Raw genomic sequence first — 25038 nt, 5'->3', positions numbered from 1 at the left:
CCTCTATTCTATCAAACTTATCCTGTTGCTTGCTCTGCACCCTTGTGTGTCCACGTTAAATCTAATCGCGCCTCCCCTCCTCTCTCTCTCTCTCTCTCTCACACACACACACACACACACACACACACACACTGGGAGTCACCACCGTGTGAACTGTGTCAGGAGGCTGCCAGCCTGTGCTTGAAATTTCTGGAACTTGGTCCACCACATAAGGAGAGCAGTAGCTGTCCGATTCGACCAATCAACGGCCCAGAATGCAGGGATTTGCAGCTGTATGGTCACATTGTTGAAGTGTCCAGAGCATTTATCACCGTCCGATATATTGAATCAATGGCATGCAAGTCATGCAGAATGTGTTTGGGACAGTATAGGGTGTACCTATGATTGTTCACATTGATACACTATATAGGAGTATAGATGTGTATCTCTGGCAATGTGGTTATTTGAATCTGGATGCGAATAATGAATTTTCTATATACTCATTAGATGTTATTAGCATGTGGAATTTCAACGTTACATCTTATGAGGCTAACTATGCTCTTTTTTCTCGATCATTCCCTTAATTAGGTCAATGAAGAAATTGAACAGAATATACAAAGGACCAGGGAAAGAGAGTCAGAAATAGTGAAGCATTCTGAAACTGAAAAGGACTATCTCGTGAAGGAATCTGAGCTAATGAAAGGAGTATCGGTTGCTGAGTTTGAACTTGATGGGCTTATGCAAGTGGAAGGTAACTATTGCCTTAATCATGCAATTACTATATGATGATTGACTTTGCTGGTAGAAGTCACTTAGCTGTAGTGGTATTTATATGTACCAAGAACAAAATATCCATGTGTTATTGCCAAAGATTCTATAGCAAGGCAGGATAGAAGGATGCCGTTATTCACGTGCGGCACTGTAGCACAAGAACCTCTGTATTTTGGCACCAGCAATGCTTGATTTTATCAGCTAAAGAAATAACCCTTTCGTCTATTACTTAGATTCAGGAGTTGCGCTCCTTAGTAATTTCCACCCCCATTTAAGTGGTCCTTTGTACATAGACTGCTTCAACCTTTGAGAACTTTGAGTACTAATGCCTTTGAAAATATTTAGATTAGATACTTGAAAATCATGTGCGTAAGTTCTCCTCATAAAACACATACATGATTTTGTCGAATGTTATGAATATATTGCTATAAAATTTGGTGGTCAAAGTTTCTTTGTAGAAACTGCGTCAATGTCCAAAATGACCAGTTAGGGAACTGCAGGGAGTAGTTACTTTATCTTTTCTTTCAAATTGTTATTTTCTTGGAGGTGGGTTCCTTAGGCTACCCTGATTCCACGCTCTCCTCCACTTCTAAGTCCATACCGGTCACAATTTTCGTGCTGACAAGGTATCTCGCTATGTTGTGCTGTGAGCTAAAATGCCGTCAACCACTTGCTTGGAGGCTGTAACAAACTCTATCTTTTCAATACAAAGAAACGCAAGTCTTTTGCGTTTTCTCAAAAAAAAAAATGCCGTCAACCACACTTTCCTTCCAAGGTCTGTCATGCTATCAGCCTCCACACGCCATCAAGATCGCCCCATGGCATTGCCATCAAGCTCCTCGTTCGGTCATGCCACTGAGCTCCTCATGTCATCGACCTGTGCATCCTGTCAAGCTTCACATGCCATCCACTCATCCTGCCGGCGTGCTGTCAAGATTCGCGTGCCATCATGTCATGAACCTCGATATGCTTCCTCGGTTCTTAAGATTCTTTGAAGGTGGAGAACATTACCATAATTTCTTACCGAAAAAGGCTTTCGCCCTGTTTTATATATAAAGCCATGATTAACAGCGCCCGGTACAACCGCACTCATCCACAACACACGCACACACACACCCAAGGTAGGATGCATAGGCGCTGAGCGCAACAACACAATCCCTAGCACTACAAGAGCTGCCGGGGGCTTCAACCGTGAACACGCCACCGCGAAGAAGTGAAGCCGCATATGACGAACTGTGGGCTCCAAGGCGGCGCCTTCAGGAAGGATACGACACCGGAGCGCAGCCACTGCCCGATCCAAGGATCAGAGTTTCCCTTGGAGCAACACGACGGGCAATGAGAGCCGCGATGACGCCTTCAAGGGAGTGCTCTTCGCCGCCGCCAGTCCGTTCGAAGATAGAGCAGGTTTTCACCCCGGCCAACACTCACCGCCACCGAAAGCCACTCCCCGGCTACCATGCCGCCCACACGGCCGTGGCAACCGAGCGACACCGAGGCACGAGCTCTGCCCATGAGCATCGCGCCACCACCACCAAGGCCGCCGCCCCGGAATCCAAGACCTTGACACCAAGTCACCCGAGACCCTCCGCTACCCCAACTGAAGGGACGAGCGGAAAGGACCCGCCTTTCGCACCCCTGGTCGGACCCAGCACCAAGACCCAATAGGCCGGCCACAACTAGCCTCCATCGAGCAGTCTTGCTGCACCGTGCGCGAGACGAGCGCAGTCCTGCTGCTGGGCGCGAGATGGGCCGGTCCTGCAGCCGGGTGCGAGACGAGCTCGGTCCTACGGCACCAGCCGCGAGACGGTCGATGGACCATAGCCGGGAGAAGGCCAGCCCTCCGGCGAGAGAAGCGAACGGACGCCGAGGAGAGGGGTCGAAGGCCGACACATGCAGCCTACAGACGAGCCAACGCCAAAACAATCTGGCCGCCGCCGCAATCAACTTGCCACCACCACATCACTTGCGCCTCCACGCCCTGGTCAGATCCACCCGAAGCCTCGCCACCCCGCACCGGAGCAGCATGGACACCGGCCGCAACACCACCACCTCCACAGGGTCGCCGGCAACCCCTGCAATCGCTGACCATCACATCCGCCAGACCTGGGCAGGGATGCCCAGATCCGCGCCAGCACGTCCGAGACCACCAGACCCCATGAGCGCCGCGGGGGGGGGGGGGAGGGGAGGAGGAGGCAGCGCTGGCGGGCCATGAGGACGCGGGGAGGAGCGCCGGAGCAGGGGCCGGCCGGGACCCGACGCCGCGGGCAGGAGAAGGCGCCCCGTGACGCCAGCCACCCGCGCGCAGGAGGAAAACCGCCCCGCCTCTGCCTCTGCCACGTGGCCTTTGGCCAGCGGTGCCCCCGGCGGCGGCGAGGGAGGGGGAGCCGGGGCGGAGGGCCGGGGGTGGCGGCACTGGGGTTGTCTCCCGACGGTGCTCGCGGGAGCGCCCCGAGAGGGGGAGCCGATCCCTTTTTTTCCAAATCTAAAAGAATCCACCATAATTTCTTTATGGCCTGCCACAGGTTTACTGTCTAGATTCATATCTACAACGGTTGGGCAAAGTCTTTGAGTACTTGGGCGAGAAGTCATTTCACCTAAGAAATCGGAGAGAAGGACCCAAGGAGTCTACAGGTGGACTTACCTTCTAGCACTGACTTGCACGCTGACTTAGTGTCAAGTCTTGGTGTGTGCGGACTCGAAACTTGGCCTCAGCGATATCTCCTGCACTAAACCTCAATGCAGTTCCCTAGTCTCGACCTGAACACTGCCTGGGGCTCATCTATGGTCGCGCATTCCCATGAGGATGCTGCCCCACGCATTGCCTGGGGCTCTTCTTCTATAGTGTCCTTGCGCTTTTCTCTAACGCTGCCTGTTAGAGTACGTAATGGCCTAATGGGCCTGGGCTGGCGGTATAGCCCGTTAGTCTTAGGGTTAATTAGAGATAAGGGTCGCTTGCTTGGGAGTCAAGTAAACCTCTCTATATAAGGAGAGGAGATGTATCAATCTAATCAAGCAAGAAGCAATCATATTTGCTCGGCTTCTTTAGGGAGCCGGGAGACCTAACCCTAGCCACCGCCCTGCTCTCTCTCTCTTGCGCGCGCAAGCAACGACAGCGCCCCAGCGCCGGCGCCTTCCTCCACGCCATCCCTCCTTCCACCCTTACAACCAGAGACCACGCCCTGGTAGGGATCCGGTTCATACCAATTTGGTATCAGCTTTCCTGGGTTCGATCATGTCCAGCCCTCAACGGATTCCCCCCCCCCCCGCCGCCGCCGCACACCTACCCGCCGCCACCAGCGTCTTCGTCGGCGCTGCTGTCCCACACAGCAGGCGCGCCAACAGTGGGTGTGCTGGCGTCCTCAGGGGCGATTGCACCCTCTGCCCCGGCGCCGTCCGCCCTCGTCCTCACCCCGGAGCAGATGACAGCCGCAATCCTGGAATTACGGCAGGCCGTGGCGAGCATCAAGGCCTTCCTCGTCGGGCCTTATGCGCTCCAGCCGCATCCCTAACAGCCACCTCCTCCGCCGCCACACCAACAGCGGCTACCCCCGCCGTCGCCGCCCTTGGCCGCGACCACGGCGCCGGTCATCTCGTACCAGTATGGGATGCCCTACGACGGGACTGCGATGACCTCGTTCCCATCAGCGCCGCCGCCGTCCCAGGGCGTCCCCATCCAGTAGATCAAGTTCCCGCCGTCGCTGTCACCGCTTCCGACTTGGATCGCTACCTGTCGCGTGTCGGCGGCGGTGAGGCTGCAGGCTGCTGCGCGCGGCCTCCTAGCGCGTCGGCGTGGGCGGGAGATGCGTGGTCTGCAGCTGCAGCTCTTCCAAGTTGCGCTTCGCTGCGCAAAGGACCTCGATCTCGTCTGCCGCGTCGGGGATCTTGGGCATGCGGTTTCCCCCACGGGCGGCGGGCATGCTGTTTTCCCCGCAGGCAGCGACCTCAACGTCTGCGACATCGGCGGTTGGGGAGGCGCACCCCTCCTTGTCATTCTTCATCGAAAGCCCTCCACTCTTCTCTGTGCGGTGCAGACCAACAGCCGTCCAGCGGGGAGAAGGCCTGGTGTCACCGACAAGAGCGCACCGCGTAGCACCACTGCATTCCGCCGCCGGCCGCCACGAGGGCGCCTCTGCTGGTCGCTCTTGCGACCACTTCCAGGTGACCATACACATGCACTCCTTTTGTCCAGATGGTGTCCATGGGATCCAGGTGGCTGTACATGTGCACGTCCGACGTGCGGATGGTGTCCACTTTATGTTCAGGGGTCCAAAATAAAGCGTCCCAGTCCATTTCAGGTTGAGAGTAATAAAACAAGCCGAGATGTAAAAGGCTTGTTTTTAGGTGTTAGGTTTGTGTTGCGTCGAGTCATGGTTATCAGTTGGTTAGGTTGCAGCTCAAGGACAAGCTGCATGTCCAGGTGGGGTGTAGTGTTAGAGTAAGTAATGGCCTAATGGGCCTGGGCTGGCGGTATAGCCCGTTAGTCTTAGGGTTAATTAGAGATAAGGGTCGCTTGCTTGGGAGTCAAGTAAACCTCTCTATATAAGGAGAGGAGATGCATCAATCTAATCAAGCAAGAAGCAATCATATTTGCTCGGCTTCCTTAGGGAGCCGGGAGACCTAACCCTAGCCGCCGCCCTGCTCTCTCTCTCTTGCGCGCGCAAGCAACGACGGCACCCCAGCGCCGGCGCCTTCCTCCACGCCATCCCTCCTTCCACCCCTACAACCTGAGACCACGCCCTGGTAGGGATCCGGTTCATACCACCGCCACCCACGATGCCCACCCAACTCTTTCCTACAGTTTGCATAGGTCGGGCGTCAATATCGTCTGGACTCGTCCGTGGCAGCATTTGCTGTGCTCTTCCGCAATCATCGTACCTGTGTGCCTTTCCGAGAAGGTGTTACCCTAGCTTGACCTTAGTTCATGGGGCCTTTTTTCTGGTTCTGGATAATCTTTTCTTAACCAACAGTATTGGAGCTATTTGTTTCATTCATTCTTTTTTGCCAGTTGTTGCATGTAATTATGAAATAACCTTCTACATTTTTGTTTTCTGTTAACTGATTCTGATAGCAATAGTAACTAGAATGGAATTCATGTATGGTCTTGAAAATGACTGGAACAAATGAAGGACAATTATTTTTTGGATCTATCAAATAATGGATAGTTATTTCATATTTTTCCACCAGGTACGATATATCATATTAGTTAATCTGTCTCTTTGTTATCTTGCACAAATCACATATGAAAGTGATAAGGTTAAGCAAATGAAGTAGTTTTTAGAGGAGTCTTTCTATGCTTTCATATACGAAACTGCAGAGATTTTATAGCAGCCGAGAGCTGACTGTTGGGGTGCAAATCAGTCCCTTCTACTAACAATTGTGTCATGTTATGCATAGTTCTTAACAACAGATAACAGCACTATTTTAAAATTTATTATCTGTTCAAGATATGTAGCATATGTATATGTTTTCTGTTGCATATCAAGGCCATATGATTCTAATGTTGTGTGTGGACTACCTAATCTGCTTTAACTTTTTAAGCAGCTGCTGGAACAGATTCACTTAAAGCGATGGAGGGCAATTTGGAATTCCGGAAAGCTACTCTGAATGCAATTACGAAACTATTCTACGATAAAATGTATGGTTTACATTTGATCCATAAATCATATAAAATTCCTAAGTGCACTTTATGAGGAAATATGAACTTGTATTTCCATGAGGACATAGGCTGATATATACACACGTATAGTTGTGGTAAATATGCAAAATCCCTTATACAATGGGGATATTACACGGCTATTAACCCCAACACACTTATATGAAAAAATATGATCCGAATATATTATAGTCAGTGGCAGAACACCCCTCGCCCCCTCCTGCAGTGTTTCCTCAATGATAATAATTATTATAGTCGGTGATATGACTATTTGGACTCATTTTACCTTTATGTTGGGAACTTTCTGTAAATCTTCCGCATGTCTGCTAGAGTTCAAGTATTTAGTTATGCCCCTAATGTAGTGACATAAGTTAAGATATCATGCGGGGCTATCTACCCGCCTTGCTCTCCCCGCCGATGTTTATTGGCCATCCGATCTTGATGGGAGGCACCTGACCATCTGTTTGTGCTGGTGGATGAGACTTTCTTTACTTTGCTCAACGTCCTTATTCTTATTTTGCCCTGCGTTTCAGCAAAATAGGTAGTGTTGAACCAGTGAAAACTTTCTCCTCTTTGCTATTTGCCATAGAAAGCAGCGCCTGCTTCGCTGTCTCCGTCCCCGTCCCCTGTCTTTACCTTTCATGGCTCGCAGCTTAGAAATCTCACTAAACATAGTTATTGCAGAAACTCAAATGCAGAAGCTGAAAGTTCCATGTCCTCCAGGGTGAAAAATAAAACAATCCGTGTGTGTCAAAAAATTCTGAGAAATGTCCTTTCTACACTTGTAAATTATCATGGAAAGAACATTTTTGCGCCCTGTGCAAAAAAAAAAGTTTGTTGTAAAAAAATGGCTTCTGGATCACCAAATTTATTGAAAGTTGTAAGTATACAAAGGACTCGTAACATTTGCAGGTATAATTTTTTACGTATTCTATGACAATCTGAACTTTTCGTACTATCTCCTTTCATGGGAGCTAAAATGCTGCTCCTGACTCAGATATGTTTCTTGCACTCTTTTGCTTCAAGCGAAGAAGCATGTGGAACAATAAATCAGGGATAAGTGTCGTCTCTGACTATTAATATTCTTTGTAGGGAAAGGTTCATCGCTGAATCTAAAGACTTCCAAGTTAACATGCTTGGAGGTTCAATTGAGGATTTACCTCTCCTACTAAAGGAAAGAGATTCACTAGAGAATGAGAGTGAGAACTTGAGGATGAAGATCAACGCCATACAAAGTTCATCAAAGGAATACATTGCTGAGATTCTTGAGGAGGTAAATGTGGAAAATTCAGGTAAGTGATAAGTACATTCTATGTTATTTCAGCTGAAGATTAGGTTCTATCAGTTATCATTTTAAGTTATTTGGTGATGTTGAAGTTCTCTACATTCTACACAAATTTTGGTTGCTTCTTTTCATTTCGTTCAATTGTGGTCTTCAGTTGCTTATCAATTGATAAAACTTTTTGTTCATCTGCCACTTTTAAGTGTCGGAAGTTATTTCACAGTATCTGCGACTTGATTTATTATACATTAAAAAAGCGGTTTAATGTTGGAAGTTCAATTCTACACTTGATATGGAAAGCAACAATTACTCTCTTGACAGTTGCTTTTTGCCACTAGGACTATTAACAATGCGCACATTATTATTTTTGTATCAGCATTTTATCTCTATGCCTAGATGAGCATTTCTAGTGTCAGTAGTTGCAAAATTAGTCCTCAACTCATAGTGTGCGAAGAGAAGAAAATAAAAATATTTATTATCTGTTTTAGTTTTGTTTTCCTTGCATTTCCTTGCGTGCAGTCTTGTCTCTGGGGTCATACCCCTTTTTTTTGGGGGGTGAAAGAAATTTATTCCATGGTAATAGACTGGAGTCAGATGTTATGACCGGCATATTAGGGGCTTAGCCCAGTGGGTTGTGACCCAAGTTATCTTATCGTTATTAGGGTCGTTTGATTAAGAGTCAAGAAAACCCCTCTATATAAGGAGAGGAGATGTATCAATCTAATCAAGCAAGAAGCAATCATTATTTGCTCGGCTTCCCTTAGGGAGCTGGGAGACCTAACCCTAGCCGCCTCTTGCGCCGCCGCCGCCTCTCCCTCTCGCGCACGACGGCACCTTGCCGTCGGCGACCGCGAGCTTCGCCACGTCCAGCCCCCTCCTTCCCCTACAACCTACGCCCCAGACCCGGTAGGGTCCTAGCTCCTACCAATTTGGTATCAGGTAGCTTGGGTCCGATCATGTCTGCTCCACCATCCACCCCACCGCTGCCCACCGCGCTGCTGTCCACCACCGCCGCTCTCTCCACAACGCCGCTCTCCACCGCGCCGCTAGCGCTTTCCACCGCGCCGATCGCCTCCATCGGCCAGTCGCCGCCCCTCCCCGCGCCGCATGCCGCCGTCTACTCCCTGGCGGAGATCATCGGAGTCCTTAATGGCCTCGTCACCGCCATCCAGGGCATCCACCTCTACCTGGCCGGGCCTTACGGGCAGTCGCCGCCCTTGCCGCCGGCCGTCGCGACCGGGCCAGCCACTCTGCCCTGGTACGCGGCCACCACGGCGCCGACCGGGCCTCTACACCACCACTGGCCCGGTCAGCCGCCACTCGCCATCGCCCCCCATTGGCCGCAGTGGCCGGCCCTGGCGATCGCCGCGCCCCCCGGGTCCGGGCAGCCGCAGCCCAGCTGTCGACCCCACCGACGCCCGCTGCCGCGCCTCAATGGCCACAGTGGCCGGCCCCGGCCCTCGCTGTGCCGTCCACGCCACCCGGGTCCGTGCCGCCGCCGCAGCAGCTGCCGGCCCCGCCACCGCCCAGCACGGGGCCCGGGTCACCCACGCAGGGAGGCGTCCCGATCCAGCACGTGCGCTTCCCGCCGTCGCTGTCCCCAATACCGGCCTGGCTGACCGGATCATCGCCGCCACCCGTCTACACGTCGGTTGGAGAACCGCCAGCGCCCACTCTGCAGTTCGGCGATCCCTCCGGCTCGAGGGGGCACTTCTCGGGCCGCGGCCATGCTGACCGGGTGCCCCAATCCTCGTTGCTTCGCACCTCCGAGCAGTTGGCCACGGCGCTCCGACTCAGACACCGCCACGGTTTGCAAAACTGAACTTCGCCACTTATGACGACACGGAGGACCCCCTCAACCGGCTCAACCAGTGCGAGCAGTTCTTTCGCGGGCAGCGCACCCTCGCCTCGGAGCGTACCTGGCTCGCCTCTTACCACCTCCGCAGTGCGGCACCGACCTGGTACTACACCCTCGAGCAGGACGAGGGCAGCATGCCTCCTTGGGAGCGCTTCTGCGAGCTCTGTCTCCTTCGTTTTGGGCCACCGATCCGCGGGAGCCGCCTGGCAGAGCTAGGCCGCCTTCCCTTCACCTCCACGGTTCAGGACTTCGCCGACCGTTTTCAGGCCTTGGCATGCCACGCGTCGGGCGTGACGGTGCAGCAGCGGGCCGACCTCTTCGTCGGTGGACTTCCGGATCACATCCGCATGGACGTGGAGCTTCGGGGACCCCAGTGTAACGCCCACGATGCGGCTATATCTCCCACATGTCGAAGCACGACTTAGAGGCATAACCGCATGGTGGTTTCGTCGCAAGAAGGGTCATCTTCACACAATCCCATGTAATGAACAAGATTGGGATAAAGAGTTGGCTTCCAATCGCCACTTCACACAATGAACATATAATTCATACATCATTCAGAGTACACACATAGTCCGACTACGTACGAAGCCAAAAGAAAAGAAGATAACCCAACTGCTAGAACCCCAATCGTCCCAACTGGGCTCCACTACTGGTCAACATGAAAGAAACATAGCAACGACCAAGATCTTCGTTGAGCTCCCATCTGAGCTCGGTTGCATCACCTACACTGGTATCATCGGCACCTGCAACTGTTGTGAAAGTATCTGGTGAGTCACGAGGACTCAACAATCTCAAAACCCGCGAGATCAAGACTATTTAAGCTTATGAGTAGGAAGTGGTAATGAGGTGGAGTGGCAGCAAGCACTAAGCAAATATGGTGGCTAACATACGCAAATAAGAGCGAGAAGAGAAGCAACGGAACGGTCGAGAAGCTAGAAGTGATCAAGAAGTGATCCTGAAACTACTTACGCACAATCATAACACAAAGACCGTGTTCACTTCCCGGACTCCGCCGAAAAGAGACCATCACGGCTACACACGCGGTTGATGCATTTTAATTAGGTCAAGTGTCAAGTTCTCTACAATCGGATATTAACAAATTCCCATCTACCACATAACCGCGGGCACAGCTCTCTAAAGTTTATACCCTGCAGGGGTGTCCCAACTTAGCCCATCACAAGTTCTCACGATCCGCGAAGGATATTCTTTCTCCCGGGAAGACCCGATCAGTCTCGGAATCCCGGTTACAAGACTTTTCGACAATGGTAAAACAAGACTAGCAAGACCGCCCGACTGTGCCGACAAATCCCGATAGGAGCTGCACATATCTCGTTCTCAGGGTGTCGTGGTTCTAAGCCTGACAGTAGAGTGGGGGGTAGGTATGAAGAGGCAAGGTCCTAGCTATGGAGAGGTTGTAAACACAGGGGATGTACGAGTTCAGGCCCTTCTCGGAGGAAGTAAAAGCCCTACGTCTCGGAGCCCAGAGGCGGTCGAGTGGATTATATGTATATGAGTTACAGGGTGCCGAACCCCTCTACCTGTGGAGGGGGGTGGCTTATATAGAGTGCGCCAGGACCCCAGTCAGCCCACGTAGGAGAGGGTTTAAGGTGAGTTAAGTCTGGGGCGTTACTGCTAACGCCCCACATAAAGTGTCTTTACTATCATAAAGTCTACTTAATTACAGGCCGTTGCAGTGCAGAGTGCCTCTTGACCTTCTGGTGGTCGAGTGAGTCTTCGTGGTCGAGTCCTTCAAGTCAGTCGAGTGAGTCCCTCGTTGGTCGACTGGAAGGTGACCTCTTCTAAGGGTGTCTTTGGGCAGGGTACTTAGATCAGGTCAGTGACCCTACCCTAGGTACATGACCCCATCATTAGCCCCCGAATGGATTGAGGCTTCGAGTGAGGAAGGAGTTGATGTTGTTTCCGATTAACTTTTGCACACTGGTCGTGCGTTGTTCTGGACCAACGAATCTCTTTGTTGGTAGTGAGCAACTTGTCTTCAGTCGACTCGATCCATTCTCTTCTTTCGTCGAGTGATCTTTCGGGCTTCGACGATTTCCGAGCGACGGATCGCAGGAAATCCCGCGTCTGACAGACCGATCTGCCGTTCGCGGATTCCGCTGGATGCGAAATTTGGGGAAGCGCGCGAAGCGGAGCGGACCGCGGCGTTCGGATGGGACGGGACATAGACGCCTCGATCCCCGCGCCGCTTTCTTCGCCACGTATCCCGCCTGCATAACTGTTCCTGGATATGATTAGATCGACCGGGCCCACCTGTCATCCACTCGGGAGGGACCTTATAAATACGCCCGGCGAGGGTTTTTTGTACAGTGCCTCAGCATTCTCTTTCTCTGCTCCCTTCGTCTCCGTCCAGCGCGCTCGCTCTCGCCTCCGCACAACTTCTCCTCGCGCGTCTCGCCGGCAACCATGGCCAAGGAGAAGACGGCGGCGCTGGAACGCGCGAAGAAGGCGTCGGCGACGGAGAAGGCGAAGGGGAGATCCACCAGCCGTGGCGGGTCTTCGTCTAGATCCCGCCTGCCGAAGGGCTGGGTCCAAGGAGATTGGATCCAGTCGACCATCACGGAGAAAGATCTCCTCGACATGGCCAACGAGGGTCTGATCCCTCATGGAGCTGCGAGGCTTCCGGGGAAGGAGTGGCAGCCCCAGCCAGAAGAGGGTGAGTGCGTGCTCCTGGCTACCCATGTCGACCGTGGATTTTCTTTGCCGCCGAGTATTTTCTTCCGTGGTTTCTTGAACTTCTTTGGAGCGCAGCTCCACCACTTTACCCCAAATTCTATCGCCTATCTTGCCGCGTTCGTGTCCATGTGTGAGGGTTTTCTGGGCTGTCGACCGCACTGGGGCTTGTTCAAGCATATATTCACGTGTTGCTCTCAGACCGTGAAGAAGGCGAGCCCAGGCGACGAAAGAACCCGAGTTGTCCAAATGTGTGGGGGCCTGGGGATCCAGGTGAGGAATAAGAGCACCTTCCCAGCCATGACTTTTCCCGAGTCAGTCAGAGGCTGGCAGTCGACCTGGTTCTACTGCCAGGATCAGTCGACGCCGGGGCAGTCGAGTGGACTCCCTCAGTTTACCATGGACCGAGTGAACAAGCCCTCCTCTCTGAAGTTGATTCCGGAGGAGAAAGCTGACGTGAAGATGTTGATGGAACGCGTGGTACAGTTGGTTCGGGAGGGAGTGACGGGCATGGATCTCCTGGAGGTTTTCCTTAGGCGTCGTATCCAGCCCCTTCAGTTCCGAAGCCACTGCATGTGGTTGTACTGTGGGACTGAAGACGAGACTCGAGTCCATCCAGAAGCAGTCGACGATGTCACTCTGGAGAGATGGATGGCCGCCGTTACCGGAAACAAGGATAGCCCACGCGGAGCCAGAAGGATTCCTCCACTCGACCACAACAGTGATCCAAACAAGGTATGCATGCTCTGCTCTCCACTGTGTTCTTGTCATATTCATTTCTGTTTATTCTGCCAATTGGTCGATTGATCCTTGTCTTGATGTCTACCAGGCCCTCACCGAGCTGTACTCGATGCCCAATGGAGCACAGGCTCTGACTGAGGAGGGTGAGGCGAGTGGGGGCGAGAGCCAGGAGGAGGAGGAGTGGGACTCGGACGTTGCTGAGGATGATGATGACGATGACGACGATGACGGTGATGAAGATGACGCTGAAGACGAGGAAGAAGAGGAGGAGGAGGTCGTACCACCGCGCTCAGAAAGGCGGTCGAAGCTTGTCCACGACCCTTCGACTGAACGTGGCAAGGGAGTTGCGACCGTTGCACAGTCGACCAAGCGCCCTCGGACCACCTCTCCGGTGCCGACTGAAAAGGCGCCGAAGCAGCCCAGGGCGGCTCCGTCAAAGCCGACCAAGCTCCTGCCGAAGATGAAGGTGTCCATCCCCACCATATCAGGGTAATCATGCTGCTTAAGTCTTCTTATTTTGTGTGAACTTTGTCTCTGGTTGACGCTGAAGTTAGTCGACTGATTCTTTGGAGTTGCAGTGCTGCTACTTCTGAGACCTCAGCCCGGGCTGATGACCATGAGATGGAGGACGCAGCAACCTCAAAACCAGGTACTATATTCTTAACGCCGTTTTTAGTCGACTGACTCATGATCTCTAATCCTGATTCTTCTCTGTAGCTCCACCCAATGTTGTTATCACTCTCCCTGATGATGATGAGGATGAGGAATCGCTGAAGCGCAGAAGGAGTAGGAAAGCGTCCGCCAGCAGGGTGCCCCAGGATGTGACGGCGCCTGAGACTCTGATTGCGGAGGAAGAGAACACCACTCGACATACTGTGTCCTTCGCAGATCCACTGACGAGTGCTCAGCAGCCCTCCCTCTTCACGACGCACCACGTCCCAGAGGACCAAGCTGGCGCCGCGAAGGAGGCGATACGCCAGGCAGGGATCATGATGGAGCAGTTAAGGACCATCCGGGATGCGAGCCAGGCAGCTTACGACACCAGTTCCGCCCTTCAAAGCAATGTTCAGGTCAGTCGACCACCGCCTGTTCTGTTAGGATATGCTATCAAAAACTTTTCTTTCCAGAATTATAGTAGTCACCCACTGGGTGTATCGATTCAGACTCCGTGTTAGCGGGAGCACGCTGAGTGCACCCGCTGGGTGTAGTCCCCAAGGCTAAGGTCGACTGCTGGCAGTCGGCCTTAGGCTTTATAATTTCAGGCTTTCCGTCATTCGACTATGTCGAATGGATTTTGCAAACTGGTCGACTGGTCGACTCTGTCTTTAATAGGATTAGTGAGGGCACGCTGAGTGCACCCACTGGGTGTAGTCTCCAAGGCTAAGGTCGACTGCTGGCAGTCGGCTTTAGGTTTTATAATTTCAGTCTTTGCGTCATTCGACTAGGTCGAATGGATTTCGCAAACCGGTGGGGGCACGCTGAGTGCACCCACTGGGTGTAGTCCCCGAGACTGTGGTCGACTGCTTGCAGTCGATTACAGTCTTAAAGAATACATCTCTTTTTTTTTTGAGGTCGACTGGTCGGCTCTATCTTTGATAGGATTAGTGGGGGCACGCTGAGTGCACCCACTGGGTGTAGTCCCTGAGACTACGGTCGAATGCTTGTATTCGGCTGTAGTCTTAGAAACGTGTGATTTTTCCTTTTTCACTCGGAAGTGAATTATATTTGACATTTAGTCGATCGGTTCTTCGCAGAACTCCTGTGATCTTGTGGCTCGCTACTCTGAGCTGGAAAACAAGCACGTTCAGCTCGAGCTGAACTTGAAGCTGGTTCAGGAGAAACTGACGAAGGCAAAGAAGGAGACCGAATGTATGTTTGGTGAGACCTTGACGACTGCTTTTCCCTTTGTTTGTTTCAAAATCTGATCTTGCTGTAACTTGCAGGTAAGGTACGGGAGGCCCAACAGAAGAAAGACCTTGAACTAGCTGAGAAGATCAAGCTTGCTGACGAGAAGTTAGCTTCAGTCACCAAGCTTGAACAAGACAATACCAATCTGAAAGCTGCTCTTGGGATCGCCAACAAGGAGGTCAGTCAACTGAAAACTGATAAAGCTGCCCTGACCGACCAAGTCAGTAAGTTGACTGGGAAGAAAAATGATCTGGAGGCCTTCCTGAGTGGTCTTGCCAAGAAGCTGTTTCTTATGCTTGAAGGTAAACCTCTATGCTAGGCAATTATTTCCAATCGTGGTTTTTCCATTCGACCATCACCTTGACTCGGTGATCGTCCTTGCAGAATTTTGTCAAAACTTTGAAGAAGAAACTAGCCGGCTGGAACCAAACCTCGACCCCGTCAATTCTCCGGTGAACGACGAAGTTGCGATGAATGTTTTCCGACTGGAGTCCCGTGTTGCAGCTGCCGTGGACTATCTTGCAAGGCTGAAGGTCGCCACATCTCGCATCGACTCGACGCTCTGGCCCGGGGAGACACTTCAGAATGACCTTGAGTCGCTGATGGCTCGCTTGAACACGATCCTGGTCGAGTGCAGGAGTGGAAGAAGTCCTCGGCTCGGTGCGGTGCAGATGTTGCTCTGTGTCTGGCCCGAGTCCACTGCAAAGATGCGCGAGAAGAGAAGCTGGCGGCCCTCCGGGTGGCCAACACCAAGAAACACGACTTCAGGTCCTTTATGGAAACTTTCCTTGCGGCTGCCACTCGGATCGCAGACGGAATTGATCTTGATGAGTTTGTTGCACCTTCCAGCCCTCCGCAGGAGGGGTAAAAAACTTCTTCTAAGCTCGACGCTTTAAATTTGCCTCGGTATGCCGAGTGGAATTGTAACCGATAAACCTTAACGGGCTTAGCGCCTGAGCACTTTCGGTTCCTTTAGATATCGATTCGAACTTGAATTTGGTGCTTGAATATGATTGCTTTTGGCTCGAAATGTCTTTTGCAGGTTCAAAGCAGGGCACCTTTATTGCAATCGACTTATTCCTTAGTCCACTTAAGCGAGCACTGGGCTGCGGCTAAGCCTCCGGGTGGAAGTCTGGCTTACCACTCCGTAGGATTTTTATAACTTAGGCGAGTACTTGGACTGCAGCTAAGCCCTCGAGTGAGAGGTTTGCTCTTCACTCGGTAGGATTTTTGATTACTTAGGCGAGTACTTGGACTGCAGCTAAGCCTCCGAGTGAGAGGTTTGCTCTTCACTCGGTAGGATTTTTGATTACTTAGGCGAGTACTTGGACTGCAGCTAAGCCCCCGAGTGAGAGGTTTGCTCTTCACTCGGAAGGATTTTGATAACTTAGGCGAGTACTTGGACTGCAGCTAAGCCTCGAGTGAGAGGTTTGCTCTTCACTCGGTAGGATTTTCGATAACTTAGGCGAGTACTTGGACTGCAGCTAAGCCTACGAGTGAGAGGTTTGCTCTTCACTCGGTAGGATTTTCGATAACTTAGGCGAGTACTTTGGACTGCAGCTAAGCCTCCGAGTGAGAGGTTTGCTCTTCACTCGGTAGGATTTTCGATAACTTAGGCGAGTACTTGGACTGCAGCTAAGCCTCCGAGTGAGAGGTTTGCTCTTCACTCGGTAGGATTTTTGTAACTTAGGCGAGTACTTGGACTGCAGCTAAGCCCCCGAGTGATAGGTGAAACGGATTCGCAGCTAAGCCTCCGAGTGGGAGTCTGGCTCACCACTCGGTAGGATTTTTGATTACTTAGGCGAAACGGATTCGCAGCTAAGCCTCCGAGTGGGAGTCTGGCTTACCACTCGGTAGGATTTTTGATTACTTAGGCGAGTACTTGGACTGCAGCTAAGCCTTCGAGTGAGAGGTTTGCTCTTCACTCGGTAGGATTTTTGTAACTTAGGCGAGTACTTGGACTGCAGCTAAGCCCCCGAGTGAGAGGTTTGCTCTTCACTCGGTAGGATTTTTATAACTTAGGCGAAACGGATTCGCAGCTAAGCCTCCGAGTGGGAGTCTGGCTCACCACTCGGTAGGATTTTTATAACTTAGGCGAAACGGATTCGCAGCTAAGCCTCCGAGTGGGAGTCTGGCTCACCACTCGGTAGGATTTTTTACAAACTTAGGCGGAACGGATTCGCGGCTAAGTCACCCACTGAGGGGAAATTTTATTAGACAAAATGAAAAGTGACAAAATTATGGAGGAACTATGACACTATTATTTTGAGGTCCATGAACTACAGAAGTACTTTATTGCAACTCATCCGAGTGATAAACCTTAAGTGTAAAATGGGCGGAGTAGTTCCGCGTTCCAAGCTCGGGGCTCGTCGATATTATGCTCGACGTTGTAAAGACGGTACGCCCCGTTGTGGAGAACCTTGGTGACGATGAAGGGACCTTCCCAAGAAGGAGCAAGCTTGTGTGGTTTGTGCTGATCCACTCGGAGAACCAAATCTCCTTCCTGGAAGGCTCGACCTCTCACATTTCTGGCGTGGAAACGACGCAAATCTTGTTGGTAGATGGTCGACCGGATCAGAGCCATCTCCCTTTCTTCCTCTAAAAGGTCGACTGCGTCCTGCCGCGCTTGTTCAGCTTCTGCTTCGTTGTAGATTTCAACTCGAGGAGCATTGTGGAGAAGATCACTCGGCAAGACTGCTTCAGCTCCGTAGACCAAGAAGAATGGAGTTCTTCCGGTCGACCGATTAGGTGTGGTCCGCAGTCCCCAAAGCACTGAGGGAAGTTCGTCGACCCAAGCTCCAGCTGCATGCTTGAGATCACGCATCAGTCGGGGTTTCAATCCCTTGAGAATCAGGCCATTGGCTCGCTCTGCTTGTCCATTCGACTGCGGATGGGCGACTGAAGCGTAGTCGACCCGTGTGCCTTGAGAGTTACAGAAATCTCTGAATTCCTCCGAGTCAAAGTTCGACCCATTATCCGTAATGATGCTGTGCGGGACTCCATATCTGAATATTAGTTCCCTGATGAAGCTAACAGCAGTACCGGCGTCAAGGTTCTTGATTGGTTTAGCCTCAATCCACTTGGTGAACTTGTCGACTGCCACCAGTACATGCGTGAAGCCACTTCGCCCTGTTCTCAAAGGACCGACCATGTCCAACCCCCATACTGCGAAAGGCCAGCCGAGTGGAATGGTCTTCAGAGCCGATGCAGGCTTGTGCGACATATTCGAGTAGAACTGACATCCCTCGCACTTATCCACTATCTCCTTTGCCATCTCATTCGCCTTTGGCCAGTAAAATCCGGCTCGGTATGCTTTGGCCACGATGGTCCGAGAGGACGCATGATGACCACAGGTCCCCGAGTGGATATCATTGAGGATGAGTCGACCTTCTTCTGGTGTTATGCACTTCTGACCAACTCCAGTCGCGCTTTCTCTGTATAATTGTCCTTTGATTACGGTAAAGGCCTTAGATCGACGGACGATCTGTCGAGCCTCTTCCTCATCCTCCGGAAGCTCTTTTCTCAGGATATACGCGATATATGGAACTGTCCAGTCGGGAATGACCACCAAGACCTCCATGACCAAGTCGACCACTGCTGGGACTTCAACCTCAGTCGGATCTGTGGCACTCTTGGGCTGTGGAGCTTCTTCGGTGAAAGGATCTTCTTTGACTGACGGAGTGTGTATATGCTCCAAGAACACACCACTCGGAATGGCTTCTCTCTTGGAACCTATCTTTGCTAGATCATCAGCTGCTTGATTTTTCAGTCGGGGTATATGATGGAGCTCCAACCCCTCGAACTTCTTTTCCAGCTTCCTCACTGCACTGCAGTATCCAGTCATGGCTGGGCTTCTCACGTCCCACTCCTTCATCACTTGGTTGACCACTAAATCCGAGTCGCCATAGACCATCAGGCGACGGACGCCGAGTGAAATGGCCATGCGCAACCCATATAAGAGGGCCTCATATTCTGCCTCATTGTTGGAGGAATCAAAGTGAATCTGGAGCACATATCTGAGCTTATCTCCTCTGGGGGAAACCAGGACAACCCCAGCACCGGAACCATTCAACATCTTAGAGCCATCAAAGAACATGGTCCAATGCTCCGAGTGAACTTCAGTCGGCTGCTGCTGTTCAATCCACTCGGCGAGGAAATCTGCTATTGCCTGGGACTTAATGGCTTTCTTTGCCTCAAACTTGATATCAAGGGGAAGAAGTTCAATCGCCCATTTGGCCACTCGACCAGTTGCATCTCTGTTGTGCAAAATCTCTGATAGTGGAGCGTCGCTGACGACTGTGATGGAATGATCAGAGAAATAATGAGCAACCTTCTTTGTGGTCATGTATATTCCATACACAAGCTTCTGATAATGAGGATATCTCTGCTTGGATGGAGTCAAGACTTCAGACAAATAATACACTGGGCGCTGAACTTTGAGAGCTTTTCCTTCTTCTTCCCGCTCGACCGTAAGCACAGTACTGACGACTTGTCCTGTGGCTGCGATATAGAGCAACAGAGGCTCTTTGCTGATTGGAGCAGCAAGCACCGGCTGGGTGGAGAGCAGAGCTTTTAGCTCGGCAAACGCTGCATCAGCTTCTGGAGTCCACTCGAACTTGTCTGCCTTCTTCATCAGTCGGTAAAGAGGCAATGCCTTTTCACCGAGTCGTGAGATGAATCGACTTAATGCGGCCAAGCATCCAGTAAGCTTCTGGACATCGTGCACTCGCACAGGGCGTTTCATTCGGAGAATAGTGCCGATCTTCTCTGGATTAGCGTCGATTCCTCGTTCGGAAACGAGAAAACCGAGTAACTTGCCACCAGGAACTCCAAATGTGCACTTTGATGGATTGAGCTTGATATCATACCTTCTGAGGTTGGCAAATGTTTCGGCGAGATCAGCGAGCAGGTCGGAACCTTTTCGTGACTTGACAACGATATCATCCATATATGCTTCCACATTCCGACTGATTTGAGTGAGTAGACACTTCTGAATCATTCGCATAAATGTGGCTCCGGCATTCTTGAGGCCGAATGGCATGGTGATATAGCAGAAGCACCCGAATGGAGTGATGAAAGCTGTTTTTATCTCGTCGGGTCCGTACAGACGGATCTGGTGGTACCCGGAGTAGGCGTCTAGAAAAGACAGTCTCTCGCATCCCGCGGTCGAGTCAACAATTTGATCTATGCGAGGGAGAGGAAAATGATCTTTCGGGCAGGCCCGGTTGATGTGCTTGAAATCAATGCACATTCGGAGCGATTTGTCCTTCTTAGGAACCATGACGACATTAGCGAGCCACTCGGAGTGGTATATCTCTCGGATAAATCCTGCCGCCAACAGTCGAGCCACTTCCTCACCAATGGCTTTTCTCTTCTGGACGGCGGACCGCCGAAGATGCTCTTTGACTGGTTTTGCAGATGAGTCGACTCTTAGGCGATGCTCAGCCAGTCCCCTGGGAACACCTGGCATGTCAGCGGGCTTCCATGCAAAAATGTCCCAGTTCTCACGGAGGAACTGGATGAGCGCTTCTTCCTATTTCGGGTCGAGTGTTGTGGAGATGTGGGTCGGAGCTGCATCGGGGTCGGTCGGGTGAATGTGAACAGGCTTCGTCTCACCGGACGACTGAAATGCAGACTCTGTGGCGGGTTTCTTGGATCGCAGCAAATCACTCGGATCTGCATTTTGCTTGTATTCTTCGAATTCGACCGCTGTCACCTGGGAATCGGCAATCTTTGAGCCCTTCTGAAAGCACTCTTCTGCCTTTTTCCGATCACCGGTGACAGTGATCACTCCTTTGGGGCCGGGCATCTTCAATTTGAGGTACACGTAACATGGTCGAGCCATGAACCGTGCGTAAGCTGGTCTCCCCAAAATGGCATGATATGCACTCTGAAAATCCACGACCTCAAACGTCAACTTTTCTTTGCGAAAATGTTTCGAATCACCAAACACCACGTCCAGAGCTATTTGGCCGAGTGACTCGGCTTTCTTCCCTGGTATAACTCCATGAAAGCTCATGTTACTGGTGCTCAGTCGGGACATCGGAATGCCCATTCCTTTCAGTGTGTCTGCATACAACAAATTCAGCCCGCTTCCACCGTCCATCAGCACTTTTGTCAGTCGAGTGCCTTCGACAACTGGATCGACCACCAAAGCTTGCCTCCCAGGGGTGGCAATATGAGTCGGGTGATCAGATTGGTCGAATGTGATGGGTATTTGGGACCATTTCAGATAATTTGCTTTTGCTGGGGCAACCATGTTCACTTCTCGGTTAATGACTTTCAATCGACTCTTGCTTTCCACATCTGCAAAGATCATCAGAGTGGAGTTGATATGCGGATATCCTTCCTCACTGTCCTCCTTGTCTTCGGCCTTGTCCGACTCCTTCTCCTTGTCCTTAGACTGTTTTCCCTGAAACTGCTGGATCAGGAGTCGACATTGGCGAGTGGTATGCTTCGGGTAGATGATATTCCCCTCTTCGTCTTTCTTCGTGTGGATGTGACACGGCATATCCATCACGTCGTTCCCTTCTTTATCCTTCACCTTCTTAGGGTTCCAGGATCCTTTTGGTTTCCCTTTAAACTTTCCTTGAGTCACGGCCAGAGCCTCTCCAGGAGCTGCCGGTTCAGCCTTCCGCTTCTGTTTCCGACTGGTGTTTCCCTTTTCCGACTGACTCGGCTTGTGCTTGCCGCTTCGGAGTCGGTCTTCTTCTTCGCCGTTGGCGTACTTGGTAGCAATCTCCATCATCCGACTCAAGGTCATGTCACCGGTTCGACCAAACTTCAAACTCAATTCTCTGTTCTTGACGCCATCTTTAAAGGCGCAGACTGCCTGATGATCAGACACATTCTCCACAGTATGGTGCAAAGTGATCCATCTCTGAATATACTCTCTGAGAGTCTCATTGGTCTTCTGCACGCAGACTTGCAACTCTGTCAGTCCAGCTGGTCGCTTGCAAGTTCCTTCAAACGTTCTGATGAACACTCGGGACAGATCTTCCCAAGTGTAAATGCTGCTAGGAGGTAATTGAGTCAACCATGCCCTGGCAGAACCTTCCAGCATGAGGGGCAAATGCTTCATGGCCACCTCGTCGTTCCCACCACCAATCTGAACTGCCACTCGGTAGTCCTCAAGCCAAGTTTCAGGCTTAGACTCACCAGTGAACTTGCTGACTCCTGTTGCCAACCTGAAATTGGGAGGGATAACTGCGGCTCTGATAGCTCTGCTGAAACATTCAGGACCAGAAACATGCACTCGACTGCTTGTGGGCGCATCTCTGTCGAGTCCGCCTCGATGGGCTCTGTTCCGGTCGACCAAACCTTGCACGATAATGGATCGCGCGTCGAAGCCTGGTTCTCTGGGGTCGACTGGAACTCTTCGCCCCGTACTGAACTGACGCCTGTCATCTTGCTGCCGAGGAGCGTAAGACCCACCCCTCGGAGGGGAATTGGGCACTCGACGCCTATCATCTCGGTCGAGTCGGTCACCATATTGGTCTCGCCGATTCTCGCGCCCTTCACGCCGCGGAGGCGATCTGGGACTGTGAGCCGACTGAACCGTATTCGCAGCGACGGATCGACTGTGAATTCTGTTGCGCGACTGCGACACGGCTGAATTCTGATCTCCTGCTGCCCGGAGCAGATCCCTGATCTGCATCAAGCCTCTGCCAGCTTCCGACTGAGAAGGCTGGATGGACTCTGCTATACGGGTCGCAGCTGCTAAATTCTGGATTGGGGTTCGATATACCTGAGTCGGCGGGAAGAGTTGACGTCGACTGGTGTCGGGAACTCGTTGCCGCGCGCGCTCGTCGAGTGCTCGCTGAAGATTCTCCAGTCGAGTGCGTTCGGCCAAATTGGCCAAACGTGCCTCCTCCAAGGCGCGAGCCTCGGGGGTTTCTCCTGCGATGGGAGTACGCAGGCATCCACGTTCCTGCGGCGAAGTTCTTCTCTTTGCAGAGAGTCGAGTGGCTCGGGCTGGTACTCTTCGTGATCTCGTGCGGGGTCGCCTCCGTCGCCTGCTCCACCATCACGGGCGAAGCCAGGGGACTGCGGGGCCCGTCGACCATCAGGATTTCCGCCGCTGGATCACTGCTATCGCACTCGGATGCGGTCTCTACGGAGCCAGTCGACAGATCGAACAGGCCGTAGAGAGATTCGTCGGGCTCGATTGCCGCAACTTGGGTGGTGGCCATCTGGCGAGCCACCGCGTGCCTCACCCACCGCTGAAGCCTCGACCGGCCCGAGCGCTTGCGCTGGCGGGAGACCGGGAGGGTGGTCGATGGGGATGTCGACCGATACGGGGTCGACGGTTGCCGCAGCAGAACGCCGCGGACACATGCGCGAAAATGCGTCGCACCGCGGACGGGGAGCGCATCAACGTCGAGTGGAGCCTCCTGGAGCCAGGCGGAGTCGTCGGCGATGAAGGTGAGAGCGCCGAGACGGATCTCTCGACCCTCGACCAAAACTCCAGCAGCCACCATGATGAAAGTACTCGGAAGAATCGCAACTTCCCCACAAAATCGCTAAAACACCTGCCCCACGGTGGGCGCCAACTGTCGTGGTTCTAAGCCTGACAGTAGAGTGGGGGGTAGGTATGGAGAGGCAAGGTCCTAGCTATGGAGAGGTTGTAAACACAAGGGATGTACGAGTTCAGGCCCTTCTCGGAAGAAGTAAAAGCCCTACGTCTCGGAGCCCGGAGGCGGTCGAGTGGATTATGTGTATATGAGTTACAAGGTGCCGAACCCCTCTACCTGTGGAGGGGGGTGGCTTATATAGAGTGCGCCAGGACCCCAGTCAGCCCACGTAGGAGAGGGTTTAAGGTGAGTTAAGTCTGGGGCGTTACTGGTAACGCCCCACATAAAGTGTCTTTACTATCATAAAGTCTACTTAATTACAGGCCGTTGCAGTGCAGAGTGCCTCTTGACCTTCTGGTGGTCGAGTGAGTCTTCGTGATCGAGTCCTTCAAGTCAGTCGAGTGAGTCCCTCGTTGGTCGACTGGAAGGTGACCTCTTCTAAGGGTGTCTTTGGGCAGGGTACTTAGATCAGGTCAGTGACCCTACCCTAGGTACATGACCCCATCACAGGGCACATCGGATGAGACATCCTATGAGTAAAACCAACCCTCAAGTTTCCCCGAGGTGGCCCCGCAGTCTACTCGGTTCGGACCAGCATTGGCCCCGGGGGGGGGGGGGGCGGGGGGGTGTTAAAATAAAGATGACCCTCGGGGCTGCAGACCCCAAGGGAGGGTTATAGGTTGTTAGGCAAATGGAAAACCAATGTTGGGCCTTGCCGGAGGAGTTTTATTCAAGGCGAACTGTCAAGGGGTTCCCATAAACCCGACCGCGTGAGGAACGCAAAATCAAGGAACATAACACCGGTGTGACGGAAACTAAGGCGGCAAGAGTGGAACAAAACACCAGGCATAAGGCTGAGCCTTCCACCCTTTACCAAGTATATAGATGCATTAATTAAATAAGAGATATTGTGATATCCCAAAATAATCCTGTTCCAACATGGAGCAATCTTCAACTTCACCTGCAACTAGCAACGCTATAAGAGGGGCTGAGCAATGTTAGAATAAATCCAAGGCCACCGTCGATCATCCGAGGACCAAGCAATCATCACACGAGCACGACACCGAGATTTGTTAACGAGGTTCATCGATATGGCTACATCTCCGGGGCTTGACTATGGGCGCTCCTCCCCGTGACACCGTCACAATACCGCACCCGGTCGCCTTGGACACCGGCACATGCCGCCGGCTTCCTCTGCGTTCCGGTGCTATTATGTTGGCATAGGTTACATCGTGTGTCTACCCCCGCTATATATGAGAGGCCTAGGATACAAGTGTCTTACTAGGACACGACTCCACATCCTATGTAAACACAATACAACTACAAGTCCAACTGTAACCTACCTTGTACACAATATTCGACACAACTCTAACAAACTCCACCTTGGCGAATATTCTCCACCACCTTGAATTCGTCAATGCGTCAAACTTCCATGTACATTGGACTTGAGCTTATTTCATGGGTACCGCTGCTACTCCAAAGACTCCACGTGACTCCACCTGCAACTTATAGTCCCTTCTTTTCTTGACCACGGTCAACACTTGAGCAAAATTAAGTTCCTTGTTACTCTAGTTCGTGC

The 25038-nt window shown here is 52.0% G+C and overlaps 1 protein-coding gene across 1 annotated transcript in view; it reads left to right on the top strand.

Moving 5' to 3' along the window:
* Positions 1–25038, top strand: part of LOC123117797 (uncharacterized) — a 41808-nt gene that overhangs the window by 10990 nt on the left and 5780 nt on the right. Inside the window, exons 2-4 of the mRNA XM_044538475.1 lie at positions 568–730; positions 6292–6385; positions 7496–7695. Of these exons, the coding sequence (XP_044394410.1) occupies positions 568–730; positions 6292–6385; positions 7496–7695 (457 nt within the window). The remainder of the gene's footprint in view (positions 1–567; positions 731–6291; positions 6386–7495; positions 7696–25038) is intronic.

Source organism: Triticum aestivum, chromosome 1B (genome assembly GCF_018294505.1).
Source record: "Triticum aestivum cultivar Chinese Spring chromosome 1B, IWGSC CS RefSeq v2.1, whole genome shotgun sequence".
Classification (NCBI taxonomy): domain Eukaryota; kingdom Viridiplantae; phylum Streptophyta; class Magnoliopsida; order Poales; family Poaceae; genus Triticum; species Triticum aestivum.
The sequence above is the reverse complement of the archived record's forward strand: the minus strand, read 5'-3'. Positions and strand labels throughout refer to the sequence as shown.